The sequence below is a fragment of the Cydia strobilella genome, chromosome 25 (assembly GCF_947568885.1).
Source record: "Cydia strobilella chromosome 25, ilCydStro3.1, whole genome shotgun sequence".
Lineage (NCBI taxonomy): Eukaryota > Metazoa > Arthropoda > Insecta > Lepidoptera > Tortricidae > Cydia > Cydia strobilella.
The window spans coordinates 1,561,907-1,583,182 of record NC_086065.1 but is presented as its reverse complement, the minus strand read 5'-3'; the positions used below and the strand labels follow the sequence as shown (position 1 = coordinate 1,583,182).

Sequence of the window (21,276 nt, the reverse complement as noted above, 5' to 3'; positions counted from 1 at the left end):
TTTACCGCTGGCGATGTCGCTACCGTCTAACATTGTGTGACATTTTTGTACGGAGCTACTGTAGTTAAGCATTTCACCAACCGTAACGATAAGTTTGTAAAGAATTGTGCTAGTATTTCGAATGTATGGGAAAGGGGTCATATTTGACGAATTATGTCATACAGGTTGTTAAAAAAGTGAGATTCCTCCGTTACTATGCTCGATATGTTATAAATAGGCGCTGTAACTTTGAACTTGGGCTTTATTTACTTTGATCCTGAAAAAACATGGCTCGTCTGATAAGCGGATACCGTAGTATATGGACGACTTTTGTGTTGATATTCTAAGATACCTGTTTACCTACTACTTATCTTCTTTTGGATAATTAAATTTATTTAATAGTTTTCGAATTAGGATTTGTAGTATATTCCAAACGGATACGGATACGGACGGACGGAAATGACATAAATCCATAAATACAAAATATTTTATTTACCTATGTACAGAATGTATCGTATATTTGTAAATATAAAATAAATACAACGTTTAGGTACACTTAACTGTTCAATTAGGTATTCATAAAAATACGTAAAAAAAAACAAATACAGTAATGTAAATAAATATAAATCAGCGTGAAGTTAAATTAAATATTTTTTAAACGATTCAAGTTTCACGTACTGTGTTATCTGTATTACTTATTTACTTACATAGTTTAGAATAGTTGAAAATATTAGAAACTACATTCTATAACGAAGAAAAAAAACACAAAATATTAAAGAAACCTATACAAGAATTTGCGTTGATATAGAGGAACAATATTTAGAAAAAAAATTTTTACTTTATTCTACTGTTACTGACAAAACTTATACGGATTAACCCGCCTATAACGAAAAAAACATACCCACCAAATCGATGCATGGTACTAATCAACCCGCCAAAACTTTCTCAACTCCAAACTCTACAGAGCCGCATTGTAAAAAGAAATGTCTACCCATCTCCCTCTGACATACGTCCGTCTCTCACAATTTCTCATTTCACCGTTCACTCGTTTAGCAAGTTCCAACTTACTGCGACCAAGTCCTATCCCAGACATAACTGCTATTCTCAACTTTAAACGCAAGTGAATTAGGTTGAGATGCTAATGAGGAGAAATTAAAGAACTTTGTCGCTTTCCTTCTATACTTGTAATATGTATGTTTCTTATTTTACTGCATTAAGTTGGTCAGTTGGCTAGTGGGTTTCCAAACGCCGTCTCGAGCGCTCGTCTGAAAAAAAAAATAAAAAAAAATGCCTAGACTTAGGAGTCGCTATGTGTAGTTTTTGTTTTTAATTTGCGCGGGATTTAAACGTCACCATGACAGTTAGGGAGTGTGTTTTTCGTGTGAATTGTTTCGTGGTTTTAGTGTTATTTTTGGACATTTTGGCCTGTGGAGCTATTGAATATGAAAGAGGTAAGAATACAGGTTTAAGTTAGTATTTTATTTACATAGTAAAGACTAAAATTATTTAACCTTAAAACAAAAAAAAACCGGCCAAGTGCGAGTCTGACTCGCGCACAAAGGGTTCCGTACCATTACGAAAAAAAAAACGGCAAAAAATCACGTATTGTATGGTCCCACTAAAATACTTATTTTATTCTGTTTTTAGTATTTATTGTTATAGCGGCAACAGAAATAAATCTGTAAAAAAATCAACTGTCTATAGCTATCACGGTTCATAAGATACAGCCTGGTGACAGACGGACAGACAGACAGACGGACGGAACGCGGAGTCTTAGTAATAGGGTCCCGGTACCCTTTAGGTACGGAACCCAAAAAAAATATAAAGATAATAAAACACTTTTTAGGCAATAAAATACTAGAAAAACTTGATTTTGAAAAATGTTGACTTTCCACATACGATTTCTCTGACCCCGAGCAAAATAAACCACGTTTCTCTTAGGTACCCCTTGAATTTATATTCCTACTTAACTGAGTTAAAATAGTAGATTGTGTCACAAGGGAGCAAAATGACATATTTACGGCGAGGGCGTACATTGAATCCTGAACGAAGCGAAGGGTTCTATAATTGAATCCTGAGCGTAGCGAGGGATTCTAAAATAGAATCTTGAGCGTAGTGAGGGATTCAAGCGATATCGCCCAAGGTGGAAATAAATTTGCTACCATGTGACACATACTGTTTTTCACATCACTTATGAGTAAATTATTATATTCCAAAATATGAATTACCTTAATAAAATGTATGCAAAAAAAGAAAAAAAATCGTGTCCTAGAACAGAAAAGTGCCACTTTGATCCCTCCTAGCAGGGAAGAATAAGTCCTTTTTCGAATAGGTGATGTGAAAATAAAAATTACAATCGAAATTAAACTATCGTGAGTATTCGTGAGACATACCTATATTTCAAAATATTTAGATCAGTACGGTTTCACTCACTATTATTTTTAGTCGCTTTTGGCGACATGTTTGGCATGTATGTTTGTGTTTGCATGCACGACGTACAGCCGCCGCGGACACTCGTGCCTGAGGAAGGATTCCCGAAGAATCCGAAACATGTCGCCAAATGCGACTAAAAATAATAGTGAGTGAAACCGTCCTTAATCTTAATATTTTAAAAATAACATATTTTGGATGCAAATTTTATATTTTATAAAACATCTTATTGATATGTTATCATTTAACAGCGAATTTCACTTAAACACGCAAGTTTAACAATTATTTATTTTTTATTTTTCATTAGTGGGTTTAAATCGACGAAAAAATATATTTAAGATGTTGAACATTCGAACATATACGAAAATATTTTTGCCCGAGCTGAAACGGAAACCTTTGCTTTCGCTCGGTTAAATAGAAGTAAAAGATGGGTCTTTATTTATTCATATTTATATGAAACTCATTTATTTGATAATAAGTGTTATAAAATGAATATAAAACTAAAACTAACTACAATTATAATAACTAAAGCTAAAAATTAAAAATACCTATCATATTTATATTGTATTCATATTTGAAACTTAACCACAGGGGCAGAGTATGGAGTTGTTCAAAAAACCGGCCAAGTGCGAGTCCGACCAGCGCATCGAGGGTTCCGTACTTTTTAGTACTTATTTGTTGTTATAGCGGCAATAGAAATACATCATCTGTGAAAATTTCTCTCTATCACGGTTTATGAGATACAGCTTAGCCAGCCAGCCAGTTAATAGGGTCCCGTTTTTACCCTTTTGGTACGGAACCCTAAAAAAGAGTGTACAGGTTTTTAAAGGGTCGGCAACGCGTATGTAACATCTGGTGTTGCAGGCGTCCATAGGCCGGTGACTGCTTACCATCAGGCGGGCCGTATGCTTATTTACCTGTTGGTATTTAAAAAAAACACCTAAAACTTGGTAAAATGGTGGTAATAGTGACCTACGAAGCAGCAAGTCCCGGAGTACTTACTTACTTCGCTGGCTCAGTGACCCGAAGTGGATCTTAGCCTCCGATACTAGATTTCGCCATTCGTTCCTATCCTGTGCGATCCGACGCCATTCAGTCGCCTGGATGTCACGTAGGTCTTTCTGGACCTCATCGATCCATCGTACTAGGCCTTCCGACCGGACGTCTCCCTGGTCTCCCAGTTGGTCGCCCCAGATAAGCTCTCTTGGCCGCACGATCCTCTCCCATCCCGGGTCCCGGTCCATTAGTCAAAGAGTTTATTTGTGTGTTTATCACAAATATTTGTTCCTGAGTTATACATGTTTTATCATAGTGGATCAAGAGGAAACGATGCAGCGGATGAACTGGCTAGAAAAGGTTCAGAAACACCGGCATACGGACCCGAGTCAATTATGCCCCTACCAGTATCTTACATACACAACCAGCTAGAACAACATCACATACAACTGCACAACAAGTACTGGAATGAAATGAAAACATGCAGGCAAACCAAAGATATTCTACCGGAACTGAACCACAAGCTCACCAAAATACTACTGAAAACACCGAGAAGCCAACTACGTAAAATAGTAGGACTAGTAACAGGACATATCACACTATACAAACACCTACATAATATGGGTAAAACGGACAGCCCCATGTGCAGAGCGTGTATGGAAGAAGAAGAAACAACAAAACATATTCTCCTAGACTGTAAACAGGTATAAGTACACAGGAGCTAGGACCTAGGGAATCCGTGCACACTGAAGGAGACAGTTAGCAACCTGAAGGCGGTTCCCTGAGCCAGAAGGCGAAAAATCTCCTTATATGATCATGTTTTTCTAAGAGGCGTTGATATTCGTAGACGTGGAAAAAATATATGTAGTTCTTGACTATATTATCTTTAACAACATAGCTTCCGATACACGAATTATGACACTTCGTTCGATACAATTAATTCCCAAAGTAACCTCTAACTCGGACTTTTAATCCAACTTTACTCGGTTATTTATTATGTGACACTATAAACTTAAAAAGAAGAAAAAACAATCTTAACTTAAATAGTAATTTCATAGCTTTCGAATTTCGAAATTGTAAGGTAACGTTTTTAAAATAAATAAAAATCGACAAAATTCTATCAAAATTGACACTTGGCGCGCATGATCTTTCCCGTTCTTTCTTGCGAAATGTGACAGTGACAGCGGCAAACCGATGGAACGGCCTGAAGACCTTGCTAGGTTTCATGGACGAGCTGGGGTGGTTAGAATAGGCCTACCTCGTATTCACGCAAAATAGGCACATTGGATGTCGACTTGCGGAAAATGCCCAGTAAAACTAACTGACTAACTAACTATACATGTTTTCGATGAATGCTTATAAGAGTTATAAGTATTTATATAAAACTATTTATTATACACGGTGGCTACAGGCATGGTGACAGGTGATAAAAATGCGACCGTGCTACGGCCGCTGGTTAAAAGCCCTCTCAATCACTTAACTGTCGTTTAATTTATACCCCATTACTTATCAGTTAACGACAGTTTACTCACTACTTGATTATTTAAACCTTTTATTATCAATAAACTTGGACTATACCACCGTTTAACGGAGGTTGGTAATAAGTTATAAATAAAATAAATCATTTTTATTTCTTTCATTTTTATTTATTTTTATTTTTTAAGTGGCAGTGGGCGGGGCACATTGCTCGCAGAACTGATGGCCGGTGGGGCCGGAAGGTTCTGGAGTGGCGTCCGCGTACCGGAAGACGAACTGCCGGTAGGCCTCCAACGAGGTGGAGCGACGACCTGGTGAAGGTCGCGGGAATTCGGTGGTTGCGAGCGGCACAGGATCGGTCGGAGTGGCGAGCCTTGGGGGAGGCCTATGTCCAGCAGTGGACGTCTATCGGCTGACATGATGATGATGATGATGATGACATTTTTATTTCGAGTAAATTTTACAGATGCATAGCTTGTGTTAGTATGTACTTATAACTATGTTAATGCTTACATCTATTACTACAGTGGAAACTGGATAAGTGGAATCGCAAGGGACCGGCTGTTTAGTTCCGCTTATCCAGGTTTTCCATTTATCCAGTTTTCCACTTAACCAGGTTCAAATAAAACGTTTTCTCACTTACAGAGGCTCTCGCTAACAGAGGTTGTGGATGCTAGTAATGTCGCTTATAGAGGTCACGTATGGTCAAATAAGTGATCAAGATTTAAATAATTATCTTTTATTAAATATGTATGTAGATATGTATTAACAAAAAAATGGTATGTAATCCTGACTTAAAAAAAAGCAAAACTGTAAATAATCCACAGTACTCGTATATCTGTCCTGTGTTATGAAGTAACTTATATTTAAACACCTCCTAATATTTATTTATGCAAGAGAAACCAGTATGGTTAAATAAATCAATGTATGTACGATTGTACTTTAATGAAAAAAATCCGTTATTTTGGTTTGTAACCACACCACGGGTAAAAAAACCAAAATCTGATACAAAATACGTAGTGAAAATTAAAACACGAACCATAATGTTAACGAAACAAACTACCCTCCTTGTGACGGTTTATTAAAAATACAAATTTTATAACGCCGAGCTATTCCACTCATAGAGTTTTCGGAGACGGCTGCTTCCAGTTACAGAGGTAAAAATAAGAAATTTTCAAAAAAATGGATTTCTCTTATAGAGGTCCCAAAATTCCACTTATAGAGGCAATTCGTTGCCAAGGGACTGGAACCGAGAACTTGGGTCCACTTAAAGAGGTTTTCCACTAACCCAGGTTCCACTTATCCAGTTTCCACGTATATATAATTATACAGAATAATTATTATAATAAAATGTGGTATTTTCTATAAAAAGGGACCTTATTGTCGATGGCGCTTGCCTGTGAAGCCGATAGTCCTGGGTTCGAATCCCGGTAAGGGCATTTATTTGTGTGATGAACACAGATATTTGTTCCTGAGTCGTGGATGTTTTCTATGTATTTGTATAAGTATTATATATCGTTGTCTGAGTACCGCCAACACAAGCCTTTTGATAAAGTTCAAAATTTATACAACGAAATAGTAGAATTATAATAATCCAATTTCTAAAAAGTTATTAAGTCCACGTCTATATCAAAAATTCTTGACAAAATCACTAAAAATAAATAACCAGAACACCTAACTTAATGAGGGCTATCGTTTTTTTGCTCACCAGTTGGCGCCTCTGTTGATGGTGGTCCAAAAGACTAAAGAACAGCTGTCAGTCATTGAAGTGACAAGTGACATTTGACATTTCGAACTATGGAAAAGACCACCATCTACACTAGCGCCCCTAGCGGCGAATTCATACGCGTTAGCCCTCATTATCACATAATTACATTTCACCTAATTAAGGCCATAAAAAACTCCACGTTGAATACGTGTTTCGATTAAATATGTAATTTATCTCAATTAGGTCCAGTAATAAAATCCCAAGTAGCAAGAATATGTGTTATCAGTCCATATATCACCCCGGGGAGGATGAACCGGCATCCCGCTGCGTATAAGCATATTAATCGACTATTTTTTTTAGGGTTCCGTACCCAAAGGGTAAAAACGGGACCCTATTACTAAGACTCCGCTGTGCATCTGTCCGTCTGTCCGTCCGTCTGTCCGTATGTCCGTCTGTCTGTCTGTCACCAGGCTGTATCTCATGAACCGTGATAGCTAGACAGTTGAAATTTTCACAGATGATGTATTTCTGTTGCCGCTATAACAACAAATACTAAAAACAGAATAATATTAATATTTAAATGGGGCTCCCATACAACAAAAGTGATTTTTTTGCTGTTTTTTCCGTAATGGTACGGAACCCTTCGTGCGCGAGTCCGACTCGCACTTGGCCGGTTTTTATAATATAGGAGGTAAACGAGCGGACGGATCCGGCCACTTCGAACGATAGAGTAGTTCAGAGTGATATTTGAATCATGTTAGTTATCGTCCGTCGCACCCGCGCCAATACATGTACGGACAAGTACGAGCAAATGCACGATTAGTTACTTAATAAGTCCTATATTTATAATGACGAGTGTACCTAATGCTATTTCGTTCAATGTTAGGACTTAATTTTATTATAATTGTATGTGTTTATATATTTTATTTTTTTGTTTACAAATTTTAATTTTTTTACTTTAAGATATTATTATCATCTCAGTTGCATTGCATCCCTTTTGCATCAATTGTAATTAGTGTTTAACATTTTTAAAATTTAAAATTATTTATTAAATTTAGGATTATTTAATAATCCTTAATTCTCTTCAAAGTAAAAGTCGTAACAGATCTCATGGACTGTCGATCATATACATGTATACACATTACCTATCATTTATTATAATGGTATAGAGTGAAAACAATGTATACATGTTTATGACCGTGACCATCAGTTAAGTTTTTTTTTTACTTGGGCATTGGAAATCTACTCTAGCGTAAAAGAGTGGTGAATGGTTCATTGCATTTATAACGTTACGATTATTACATTACTTGTACTACGTTCAATAAAAGAAACGGAACTAGGTACTTAGGTACTACTTAAGTATAAAAATAGAAATAATAATTTTATTTGCAGAAAAAGGGTACAATAATTGTCTTAGGTTAAATGTACATTACATACAATCGTTTCACCTTCTTCAGCTGTTTAAACAGCATGCAAATTTACACATCGTTAATAATGAATTAAACCATGCAAATAAAAAACTATAAGGTACAGAAATTTTTCAAGCGTACATTATTTTAATTTAACTTTAAAGATAATACATTAGGCTAAAAATATAAAGAACGAACAACAGTAAATTAAACATTATGTACAATTAGTGAAATCATCATTTTACTCTTTATAGGCAATATAATCACTAATGTTGTAGAAGCAGTGATCAAGAAGCCATTTCCTTAGAGTTGTGTTAAACTTATTGCCTACAAGTGATTTTATTTGAACAGGTAAATTATTATAGATTTTTATACTCATGTTATAAGCATTTTTTCTGTATATATCTGTCATACATCGTGGCTGATGTAAGATATCTTTGTATTGTGTTCTTGGGTTAAGTGAACACATGTCTGTACGCTTTTGGAAATATTTTGGGTATTTCTTTGAAAAATTACAGATTTTCAGTATATACATACAAGCTAGAGGTAATATGTTCATCTGTTTAAAAAGTGGTTTGCAACTAGTCCGTATATGAGCATTTGCTATAGCACGCACGCATTTCTTTTGGAGTTTGAATACCCTTTCGACATCAACAGAGTTACCCCATAGAATATAATATATAATTAAGCGTAACCAAAGAACAAGGATGGATCGCATCCGAAACACTACACTGCGCTCCAGAACAGGCATAGCTGACGTAGGGGAGAAGACCGCTAGGCTGAAGTGGGACTGGGCAGGTCACGTCTGCCGCATGCATCCGGATAGGTGGGCTAGTATAGCCACCAAGTGGATGCCGCAAAAGAAGCGCGGACGTGGCAGGCCCAGGCGGAGATGGCGGGACGACTTAAACACCTTCACTAAAAACTGGCCGGAAACAGCTCAACAACGGGAGTCATGGAAATCAAAGGGAGAGGCCTTTGCCCAGCAGTGGGACACTACAGGCTATTAAAAAAAAACCTGACACAAGCTTACTTTGGGACCTAGTTGATTCACCAAGCACCGAAGACTCCAAGATGTGGGTCCATACACAGCAATAAGTTCACGTTTTTTTTGCAATTACACACAGCTGCAAAAATGCATACCAACTTTATAAATGGAATTAATTAATAAAGTGGGTATGCACTTTTGCAGTTCGTTGTAAATACTCATTTATCCACTGGTTATGAAGATTAATTTTCTGATTGAACACTTATCAACAAATCAATTTGATACAATCTTTACATAATATGTGATGATGATGATGCTCTCTTGACCGATTTCGGCCACAGCGACTGTGTGCTCTAGGATGTATGACTGGAGTAGGCAATTTTTAATTCGCGTTATTAGCGTGTAGCTGATCCGCTCTCTGGTGCGCCCTTAGGTGGCTCACGTACCCTATATACGTCCTACGACTCCCACGTAATATGTACATATTATGTAAGCAAGGTCTTATACTGTACACAGTGTACACTGTGCTTTGAAACGAAGAGCCAACTTAATTAATTTAAAATGCTCCCAATAGCCCATCTTCGTATCAGATGCTGATGATATAATAACACATCATTACTTATAGTGTTTTTTTATTTAGGAATTTTTATTTAGGAATGGAGGCCAAGGCCGTAACAAGAATTCGGATGCATTCTTCTGATTGTTTCATTTTTCCTACGCATTTTACTATACATGGTGGTTAAAAAATAAGTGGCCCTCCCTGGCAACGGAAATGCACTTATTTTTTAGCCATCCTGTGTATTTTCTTCTTCTTCAGTCGGTCCCTCAATGCTGAGGATCGTGACATCATGTCCTTCTGTTGAAGATCAGGTTCCTCCATAGTCTATTCTTCGCCAAGCGCATGGCCTCGTGCAGTTTTAATTGCATAAGTGCAGTGATTTGAGCACACCATCTAGTAGGAGGAGGGCCCTGAGGTCTGGTGCCTCCAAATTTACCCGTCATTATAAAATTCTCCAGGCTATCCGAGGAGCGACGTGAGATATATTATGAGGTGTGAAAAAAAGAGTATTTATATTAAATAAAACTATGAAAACGGATTATATCGCGTATATTGAATTTATAATACATCCCGACGTTTCGAACTCTTTACAGCGTTCGTGGTCAACGGGTCACTGAACGGGTGGGTAAAGAGTTCGAAACGTCGGGATGTATTATAAATTCAATATACGCGATATAATCCGTTTTCATAGTTTTATTTCATGAGTAACTATCGCGGTAACCGAAGACAGTATTTATATTGTCACACTAACTAGCAGGTGAAATTGTCGCTGGAAAGTATCACTTTAATCACTGTTTACAAACGATCGAGAAAGTTCAAACACACGTGAGGTGAGACCAATGACCACAGGTTGACAAAATGTTTGCTATGGTTATGATGGTTACTTTCTAACTCAGTTTGCATGAATTTTGCATTTGTGTTGTAATAAAAACAGCAATGACAATTAAAAGAATAGAGGTTGTTGTTTAAAAAAAAATTACAGCACTTGTTTTTTATTTTGCACCAATAATTTTACAAAAAAAATCGCATCACCTTTTGTTAATTTTTAGAGTTCCGTACCCAAAGGGTAAAAACGGGACCCTTTTACCAAAGAGGGTATATCTATCTTTGCTATTACTAAGACTCCGCTGTCTGTCTGTCTGCCTGTCCGTCTGTCATGAGCAGGCATCGTAAACTGCGAGCGAAATCCATTGAAATGACGTATGACATTGACAACCAGTTACCACCCTAGTACTTCAATCGATTTCGCTCGCAGTTTACGATGCCTGGTCATGAGGCTGTGTCTCATAGCTAGACAGTTGAAATTTTAACAAATGATGTGTTTCTGTTGCCGCTATAACAATAAATACTAAAAACATAATAAAATAAATATTTTAGTGGGCCTCCCATACAACAAACGTGATTTTTTTGGCGTTTTTTTTGCGTAATGGTACGGAACCCTTCGTGTGCGAGTCCGACTCGCACTTGGCCGGTTTTTGTTATTAAGTTATGAGTTTTATAAAAATGGATGTCATGTGTCACAATCAGAAACCTAAAGGGTTGATGTATGGGGCAAAATATTTTAAAGAAATCTTATCATTGAGTCATAAGTCATAACAGGACGAAAGATAACAAACTGGAATGTCTGTCTGTCTGTTTGGTCACGTCAGTATTAACAGCTGCAACGGATAAGATTACTGGGCAAATGGGTCATAAAAGGTTTTTAGGCTTATGAATTACTAGCTTTTGCCCGCGACTTAGTCTGCGTGGAATTAGTAATTTGGGTACCTTAAGTTTTTAAACTAATCTTTTAAACAAAACCCTTAAGGGATGATTTCGGGAATAAAAATTATTATATATCCTTCCCCACAGCTCAAAATATCCCCATACCAAGTTTCATCTAAATCAGTTCAGCGGTTATTGATTCCCTATACAAATTTCCACCAGTTCTGGGATAAAATGTGCAAAGTTTCATTACAATCCAACACGTAGTTTTAAAATGAGAGCGGAACTACGTTTGTATGGGAAGGTACAATTCGGCCGAGCTTGCCGGGGACTCTTAAGATGCTATTACTGCTCCCACGGTTAAGAGCGAAGCCGTTTTTTTGCGCCAGATAGCGTCGAAGCTACCAGCCTCAGCAAACATAGTTGACGCGCTGCAGTATCGTCACAGGGCGGACACGCTATACATCAAAAATCACTTGCGTTTCTATGTGTGAACGGCCCGTCTGTACACGCGTCATGCGTCATAGTGTGAGTAAGTTGCTTAAAAATAGTACTGAGCAGCCGGCAAACGGCTGTCAATCTGGTGTCGCGGGGCGAGGTAATTCGAGTCGGGGCGGGGCGGTGCGTGGCCGTTCTGTATGATAATACTACTACTTATTCTGTGTATCGTGGAAGCCGTAGTTAGAACCCTAAATGCGTTGTTATTTGCAAAATGCAGATTCTGAGAGGTCTTAAAGATACTTTGTTTCCTTGTATGCCACGAGCCAACCAAAACCAACCACATAATGTGGTCAGTATGAATATTTATACCTCAACCTAACTGCTCCTTGGTTCATTGACCCGGGGCAATATGGCTACAGGGTGGGTTTATTGACCTCTTCGGTAAATTATTTCTAGGGTTCCGTACCCAAAGGGTAAAATGGGACCTTATTACTAAGACTCCGCTGTCTGTCCGTCTGTCTTCAGGCTGTATCTTAAGAACCGTGATAGAAATTGAAATTTTCACAGATGATGTATTTGTGTTGCCGCTATAACAACAAATATTAAAAACAAAATAAAATTAATATTTAAGTGGGGCTCCCATACAACAAACGTGATTTTTTTGCCGTTTTTTGCGTAATGGTACGGAAGCCTTCGTGCACGAGTCCGACTCGCACTTGGCCGGTTTTTTTATTATAAATAAATAATAAATAAATAAATAAAAAAGCTTTATTACTTCCACGCTTACTTCAAACAAAATGAATATAAAAACATTAGAGTATAATAACTTAACTTTAAATTTAACTTAAAAAAATATGTGGGCCCTCGGTTTTTTTATTACGATGGTGAAAAAAAAGAGTCGATGGTCCCACCACCCTACAACCAAAAGATTATTAGTGCTGTGCTCAAAGCAATCAATATTTGTTAGGGTACTTTTCGTTGCTGCCGTCTCCCTTCCGTGTTTGCTCGAAGGTAAAATAATAATCAGCATTGCTCGAAGGAAATAATAATGGACATAATAAAGTTTTATTAAATATATTAATAACGGGTCACACGTATTTTAAGACGAGTCTGCGCCGGACCGTCACGGTCAACGCAAGCTCATGATGATACTACTCGGTACGGAGTTAAACATGTCGAGCGTTTTTCGACTTAAAATACGTGAGTGACCCGTTATTAATATATTTAATATGTCTGTGTCTCACGGAAGTTTTGTTATTAAAATATTATAAAGTTTTACAATGCTAAAGTCATCGAGTACAAATACATCAAGTGAACCACTATTTAAGCAGTAACATCACGAGTTTCTCAGCCAAAATACCTGCTCCGGGCCAAAAATACCTGTTCCGCAAGGAGCGGTGACCTAGATGCCGGGAAAGTGCCACCGTGACCTCAGCTCGCTCGAAATTCGAGGCATAATGTGATTTATTTGACCCTCTGTTCAGAGGGCCTACCGCGAACACCGAAGTTCGCAAATTGCGAGCATCTTTTTCTGTCACGTTAATTACACCTATTGGAGTAAGAGAGAAAGATGCCCGTTTTGTGAACTACGGTGTTCGCGGTAGGCCCTCTGACTACAAAATAGTTGACCTAATGTTTCGAAACCTAATCTAACATTTTCAGGATTAATTCAATTATAAATCTGTACACTTTGTGAATTCGATACGATATATTCAATATAAAAAAAATGTTTACTGTATAGGTAACAATATTAATACAGTTTGTCAAAAAAGAGTAGAAATTAAAAAGTGGCAACACTGTAGTGTCGTCCCGTTTTTCTTAGATTGATTTGAAAGGGACGACACTACAGTGTTGCCACTTTTTAATTTCTACTCTTTTTTGCCAGACTACAAAAAATCTAGAGATAAAATTAAAAACAGTCTTTATTAAAATAATTGAAGATGTTTTTTGCTACTGTACTGCTGTTATATTTCATACTTAGGTATCCTCTACTTATTTTTTTTTTAAGCATATTACTACATCCCTGACAGCATTTATACGTCATTATGATGTCAGCGACGTCATTATGACGCCATAATTACGTCATTATGACGTCGCTGACGTCACTTTGCTACCTGTGATATGCATATCCCGACGCGGAATCGGCAAAAGTCGATAGAAAAAAATCAGCCGCCGCCTGCCGACGCGCCGACGCCTCTTTCGCTCTTATTGCGCAGGCAAAAGGTTTTTTCTATCGGCTTATGCCGATTCCGAGTCGACATATGAAGGGAGATTAGCACTCTATTTTCAATCAGGACAAGATGGAACATTCCGAACATCCAATGTGCCCACAAATATTTGAACATACCTAACTCTACTCTATTATATTATGGTTTGAACATTTAAATGCATGTCTAGATATTTCAGAGCGCCTTCGCCGCTCATATACTTACTTATAAATAATAATAAATAAATAAATAAATATTATAGGACATTCTTACACAGATTGACTAAGTCCCACGGTAAGCCCAAGGAGGCTTGTGTTATGGGTACTCAGACAACGATATATATAATATATAAATACTTAAATAAATAGAAAACGCACGTGACTCAGGAACAAATATCTGTGTTCATCACACAAATAAATGCCCTTACCGGGATTCGAACCCAGGACCATCGGCTTCACATGCAGGGTCACTACCACTAGGCCAGACCGGTCGTCACTATACACTTATATCTGATGACACACAGAAATAAACATCTCTGTTTCTCTTCGAAAACAACGGTACGATAACATATTGCGTAATAAATATATTTCATAATAAATAACTTCGCATGCAAATCTAAGTTAGAAATGCATAACTTATTGCTTGTAAACACGCAATTTGTTCCAGACAACCGTGGTCGTAAGTCATAACATTACGGTCTTGTGGCATAGCGGTCGGGCACAAGTATAGTTATTAGTCGGCAGCAGTCTCAGGTGTCAGCTGCAGCAGATTAGAAGTCATAGTTATTCAACGTTTAAAAAAAATGAGCGAATGCTAATATAGTTATTTGTTATACAAGGGTGCAAAATTGTATTTTACCCGCGGGTGTAGAATTGAAACACGAGCAAGCGAAAGGATTCTATAGGTGAACCACGAGCGAAGCGAGTGGTTCACCTATAGAATCCTGAGCGTAGCGAGTGTTTCAACACACGAGAAGTAAAATACATTTGCGCCCGTGTGTAACACAAAACTTTTCACCTCACTATAGTGAGGAAAGTGCAACATCCACAGGCGTTAGATCATCTTCATCACTGGAATCACTCATTTTTTTACGATATTATAACAGAAAACTCTGGAAGTTGTGTATTTTTACTATTTTTACGCGAGTCGGTGAGAAAAGGTTTTAAGTAAAAAAATTGTTGACAATGTTGACATTTCTGATGTATGAAATGTCAACGATGCGTTTTGAAATTGCATCGACTCAACTTGTGGGTTCAGAATTATATTTAACATCATTATAAAAAAACAAACGTTTCTTATGGAATTTTAAGGTTTATGACTTAAAATCATGAAATAAAGCTAAATTTGGTATTTTTTATTAGATTTTCAAACCATTTATTTAATGATAATTAATATCGAACGAACCATTATCATGAGCGTTTCAAGTTTTGTTATCTGTCAAGCTACTTAAACACGCTCCATCCAAGGTCAAATTACTTTCCCCACTAGTGGATAAAACGCGTTTTTCCCCGCTTGTATTGGAGGATAAACGACAACTTTCCGAGCTAGTGAGGGGAAAAAATATTTGTACGAAAGTTCTAAAACCTAAGTTAATCCTACTCAAAATCACGTGAACATTGATTTTATTACAAGAAAAAAAATGTCCCAGTTTCCATTACGATGTCTACATACAATTGCTCAAAAAATGTTTGTGTTATTTTGAATTCTTAAAAGGTTGGACACTTTCACCAACACAAACCTAATAATATGGTAAAAACCGGTTTTTATATTCACAATACCCTACGAGTTTTTTATGTATTTACATAGCCAGATAGCTCCCATCTTAAGGGCCGGCAATGCACTTGCAACCCCTCTGGTGACAGTAATAGCAAAGATAGATATAACTCCGTAATAGATGGATACAGTCTAAGGAAAAAGCGTGCCCCGGAAATCACGAAAATTTGATTCTCGATCAGATGGCGCCACTACCTTTGGCCTACTCTCGTATAGAGGGCGTTGACGGTTTCGTTTGTTATTTATAATTTTAACGCATATCAGTGAAAGAACATGGGCCAAAATCATATAAAAATAATTAATGCAAATAAAAAATCATTTATCACATTTTATCGTATTTTTATAAATCTTCATTTTTAGTTTTAAAGTATGTCGATAGATGGCAGTGAATTTACTGTGGTTACAAAATTTATCTTATTATATCCTGAAATAAAACTATGAAAACGGATTATATCGCGTATATTGAATTTATAATACATCCCGACGTTTCGAACTCTTTACAGCGTTCGTGGTCAACGGGTGACTGAGGAAAAATTACAAAGTGCAAAAATACCCACATACTAAAATAATGAACAATCATAGACTACAAACTTTAAGGCTGGTTGTACATGCAAAATCGGTTCATAAGGCTAGTTATACACTACAATTATTTTCAAGTAAAGATATATATATATATACGCGATAAAAACTACGCCGGCTCCAACCCTACACCACGGACCCGAGAAGATTTAATTCCCTCCTAAATTGTAGGAGGGTATCCCAATATGGGACCGGCAACAAACTCGGCGGGACACATCTTTTCAAAACATCAGAATGTCCAGCATCATCCAACACTCAGGTCTCACAGTCTATGTCTCGCTTGCTCCTTTATCAGATGGACTACAGGATCCCAAGCTGGTGGTAGAGAAAAACCATCAAACCATAGTTTTATTTCATGAGTATGTATCGCGGTAACCGAAGACAATATTATTATATCCTCTTTGGTAATAGCTTACCATCGGAGGATTCGTCCGCTTGTTTGCCTTATGCGTCACCATATGCGTCAAGTCCCCGTCTGACAAAAATGATCTGTGACCTTTCTTTGGATTATAATAGGTTTGCCTATATATATATAACATTTAAAACTTTCGCGTTTTGAACACATATTAAATCATATTTACAAACGGATCTATCGCGAATTTATTTTGTTACCTTTATTTACCGACGATTCGACACAGGTTTCACTGGTCGTGGTCGCGGCTAACTGACGTCCCCATAATAGGTTTGCTTACACTAAATAACAAGAAAAACAGCAATATCACACACCTGACCTTAATACTCAATGTCAACTCAAGCTTAATCCAACGTTTCATTTCTACCTCCATTGTTCCACAAATTGCACCTGCGGCCGTTTCTAGCACCATTTTCACTCTCGACGACCTGCCTTTACTTTCTACCGAGCCGCTTCCCATTGGTTGCGCCCGCGCACGTGAATTGACTGGTGTATGTTGACCTTGTGGCGTTGTTGTGGCGGCTCTAGCTAGAGTAACAGGCCAATTCGAGTTATAGTTATTCGATTTGTTTCCTTGTTATTCATTGAACTTGAACGCTAAAAAATAATTGATTGAAAGTTTATATCGAGTGTTTCAACGTATTTTAGTCTCGACAATCTTTTAGCCTTACTGTTTGTAGTGATTAGAGAGCCCACTTATACTGGCTGAAGTTAAATGACACTTGTATTGGCACGATTCTAACAAATAGCACGTGTTCCATTGAGTATTGTAAGTAGTTTGTAGACACGACAATACAATATGACATGGAGTTTCGCACACAACAAAACGTTGTATTAGTTGTGTGTATAAAAGGTATAATTTCATTTATTCATCGTTCATTTTATCTCCGCCTAATCATTATTGTTTATATAATCATAGTTGTTTTTGGTATATTTTCAGGAATGTTAAAACATATTTTTAAAGAGCTTGGGATCTGAATAGAAATAACATCAAAATTACCATATAGAAAGTGTAGTGTATTGTAAATTCACATTAGACTGCTTTACAAATATTGTCTAGGTAAAGTGTAGCTACCGTGTGAATTTTTTTTTTAATTTATATTTTTAGTTGTAATAAAAAAAAATCTTTTTTTCTTTCTAGTGTACAACTTTAAATAATTTCACCTAGGTATAACTTTTGTGTGATTTATAAAAATCGTTTATAAAGCGCAATGTATAACAACATTCTTTTCTGCCAGTACATTTAGTATTCCATAAAGGTCTATGGAAGTTGACCGTTTTTTTTTTATTTAGGTATCATCCGTTAGCGTAATAGAAACAATCTGCGGTTTCAAATGATGACAGTCTATAGATTTATGGCCACTTTTGTAGATGTAAATTGTGGTCCAGTTTTAGTTACTTAATTGACTTGAATGGCCAAAATATGGTTATTTTATGATGGCTGTTAACAGAAATCTCTATGTCAATTAGTTGTACAATCGGGGATATTCCCGGTGAACCACCTTAAGAGCTAAAATCGTTTAAACGTCTTGCAGGCGGTCAGGCGATAGCATAAAAGGCACTTAAAAAGCAGCAGCTTAAGGGCAGGGGGATAGCACTTAAAAATGTAGGTGTTGAAAAAAAGATTAGCTCAGGTAAAGTTTATTGCCGTCCATCGTCTTTGTGACGGACGGCATTTGCAAACTAAGATAAGGAATCCAAAATGAGGATGCATTGATTATCTTTATGGGGAGGCGAAGCTTAGCCTAAACAACAACTAATAAACTGTCCTTACTGCCTATTGCTTGCCGGGGACTCTTTATTAACGATAATTGCCTACATGCACACATGCTACATGCTTTTATATATTTTAGGGTTCCGGACCTAAGGTAAAAAGGAACCCTTATTATGCGACTGCCCGTCTGTCTATTTTATCGATTTAAAATTTGGAATAGTTATGAATAAGGCTTACCCAGACGCATGGAAATGTTATTATTGGGTCTCTATTGTTTGACATAATTATTGAAAGTCATAATGTAATGATTGTCATATTATCATTAGTCATAATTTGTTTTATCTCAGAAACGCGTAACTTTTCAGGATTGCCATAAAACAAACCTAACCTAACCAGGATAACCCGGGGAAAATCCTGAAAAGTTAATATAACGTTAAGAAAAACAGAAAAACGTCCTGAAAAGTTAAGAAAAGAATAAGTATGTAACGGTTTTAGAATTATGACTAAGGATAATATGACAATCATTACATTATGACTTTCAATAATTATGTCAAACAAAGGGACCCCGTTATTATTATTATATACATATTAGAACGTTGGTGGTCTAGTGTTAGTTATTTAATATTTTTGCCACTCATTGTCACATACAAAATGTATACTCTGTCAATGTATCACAAAACTATTATTTTTTCTTAAAAGTCTCCGACTTTTTCCATTTTAGGGTTCCGTACCCAAAGAGTAAAAACGGGACCCTATTACTAAGACTCCACTGTTCATCTGTCCGTCTGTCTGTCTGTTCGTCTGTCTATCCGTCTGTCTGTCACCAGGCAGTATCTCATGAACCGTGATAGCTAGACAGTTGAAATTTTCACAGATGATGTATTTCTGTTGCCGTTGCCGCTATGATAACAAATGCTAAAAAGTACGGAACCCTCGGTGGGGGAGTCCGACTCGCACTTGTCCGGTTTTTATTAAATCGATGGTCCTCATCATTCCTAGTGGAAATTACCAAAAAGACGACCCCTTTTTTTCGAAAAGAAAGGAGACGGTGCATTTTTAGGGTTCCGTACCTATCATGCACATGCTTCAGCTGTCGACACGCAACTAAACCAGAAACTCTCGACTAATTACCGGATACTTAAAGCCTACCCCAGCCCACTGGCTCCCTATTCTGGGCAACATAGCTCCTGCACACCTCCGTAGGAACAAAAGCCTTCACCAAGAAGCCATCAAAATGCACAGTTGCTCTAACCTTCCCATCCACCGAGACCTCAACGAGATGAGCATAAAAAGGTTAAAGTCCAGAAACCCTCCTGCCCTACAGATGCCCAATCAACAAACCACTTGGAGTTTGGCGGAGGCGTGGCAAGCGGAATGGGAGCACCATGGGGACCAAATAAACCCTCTCATCCATCTCTCACCTCGAACACCTCCTACCGGCTTCAAAGAGCCCCGCCGCGTATGGTCCGCCCTTAACCGCTTTAGAACCGGAATTGGTAACTGTGCACACCACTGGCACAAATGGGGCTGGAGCGCCTCGCCTGCCTGCGACTGTGGATACCCAGACCAGACCATCGAACACATAGTGCTGGAATGTCCCCTCACAAAATACACGGGCCATGTGAGTGACTTCAATATCCTGGCTGAAAAAGCGGCTGCTTACCTGAGTAGGGCGAAATTTTAATTTTAAGTTTATTTCTGTATCCAGTGACATATAACGAAGCCATACGATAAATAAAAATAGGGTTCCGTACCCAAAGGGTGAAAACGGGTCCTATTACTAAGACTCCGCTGTCCGTCTGTCCGTCTGTCTGTCTGTCAGCAGGCTGTATCTCATGAACCGTGATAGTTTAAATTTTCACAGACCATGAATTTCTGTTGCCGCTATAACAACAAATACTAAAAACAGAATAATAAAAATATTTAAATGGGGCTCCCATACAACAAACGTTATTTTTTTTGCTGTTTTTTTCCGTGATGGTACGGAACCCTTCGTGCGCGAGTCCAACTCGCACTTGGCCGTTTTTTTTTTTTAAAATGCCCATGTACCTATCACCCAAACCCACGGAAATTAGAATAATCTCACAATTACCCTGTAGTCATGTTCAACAACCCGTCAAACGCCTGACATTGACATGATTTCGTGTGTACCAGAGCATTGGTCGAAAAACGAAAGTTGTGCGGAGAGAGAAATTTTGTGTGTACTTTGATAATTAAATAAGAAGATAAAAATTTTACTACAAATACAATTGTGAGTAAAAGTTTGGTTAACGAAGCGTAGATCGAGGGACGACTGTAAGATCGCTATGTCATTGCTTAGAAAAATATGCGATAAAATTAGAAAGTATGTCATAACTTTCCAGATTTAGGGCAATTAACCTTTCGTCTGTTTGATAAGAATCCTAGCGGAATAATCCGGTCATCTGCATGATCTGCATGCATTTTTTGGAGATTTTCTGCTCTATAAGGCATGGACGAGGGTTGAACTCTCGATAAGACAATCATCACACATACCAAAGATAGATATAACTCCGTAATAGATGGATACAGTCTAAGGAAAAAACGTGCCTCGAAAATCAAGAAAATTTGATTCTCGTTCAGAGGGCGCTACTAGTTTTGGCCTACAGTCGTATAGATGGCGTTGACGGTTTCGTTTGTTATTTAACAATTTTAACGCATATCAGTGAAAAAACATGGGTCAAAATCATAAAAATAATTAATGCAAATAAAAAAAATCATTTATCCATATTTAAATACATTTTATCGTATTTTTATAAATATTTATTTTTAGTTTTAAAGTGTGTCGACAGATGGCAGTGAATTTACTGGGGTTACAAAATTTACTGTGACAGTACCGCTCTAGTATAAGTTACTCTAAGCACATACATATAAAGGCTTAAA

The 21,276-nt window shown here is 37.4% G+C and overlaps 1 protein-coding gene across 1 annotated transcript in view; it reads left to right on the top strand.

Moving 5' to 3' along the window:
• The first annotated feature begins 884 nt into the window (after positions 1 to 884).
• The window catches only part of LOC134752915 (serine protease filzig), a 51,633-nt gene continuing 31,241 nt past the window's right edge, over positions 885 to 21,276 (top strand). The window contains exon 1 of the mRNA XM_063688698.1: positions 885 to 1,430. Within this exon, the coding sequence (XP_063544768.1) occupies positions 1,334 to 1,430 (97 nt within the window). The 5' untranslated portion in view covers positions 885 to 1,333. The remainder of the gene's footprint in view (positions 1,431 to 21,276) is intronic.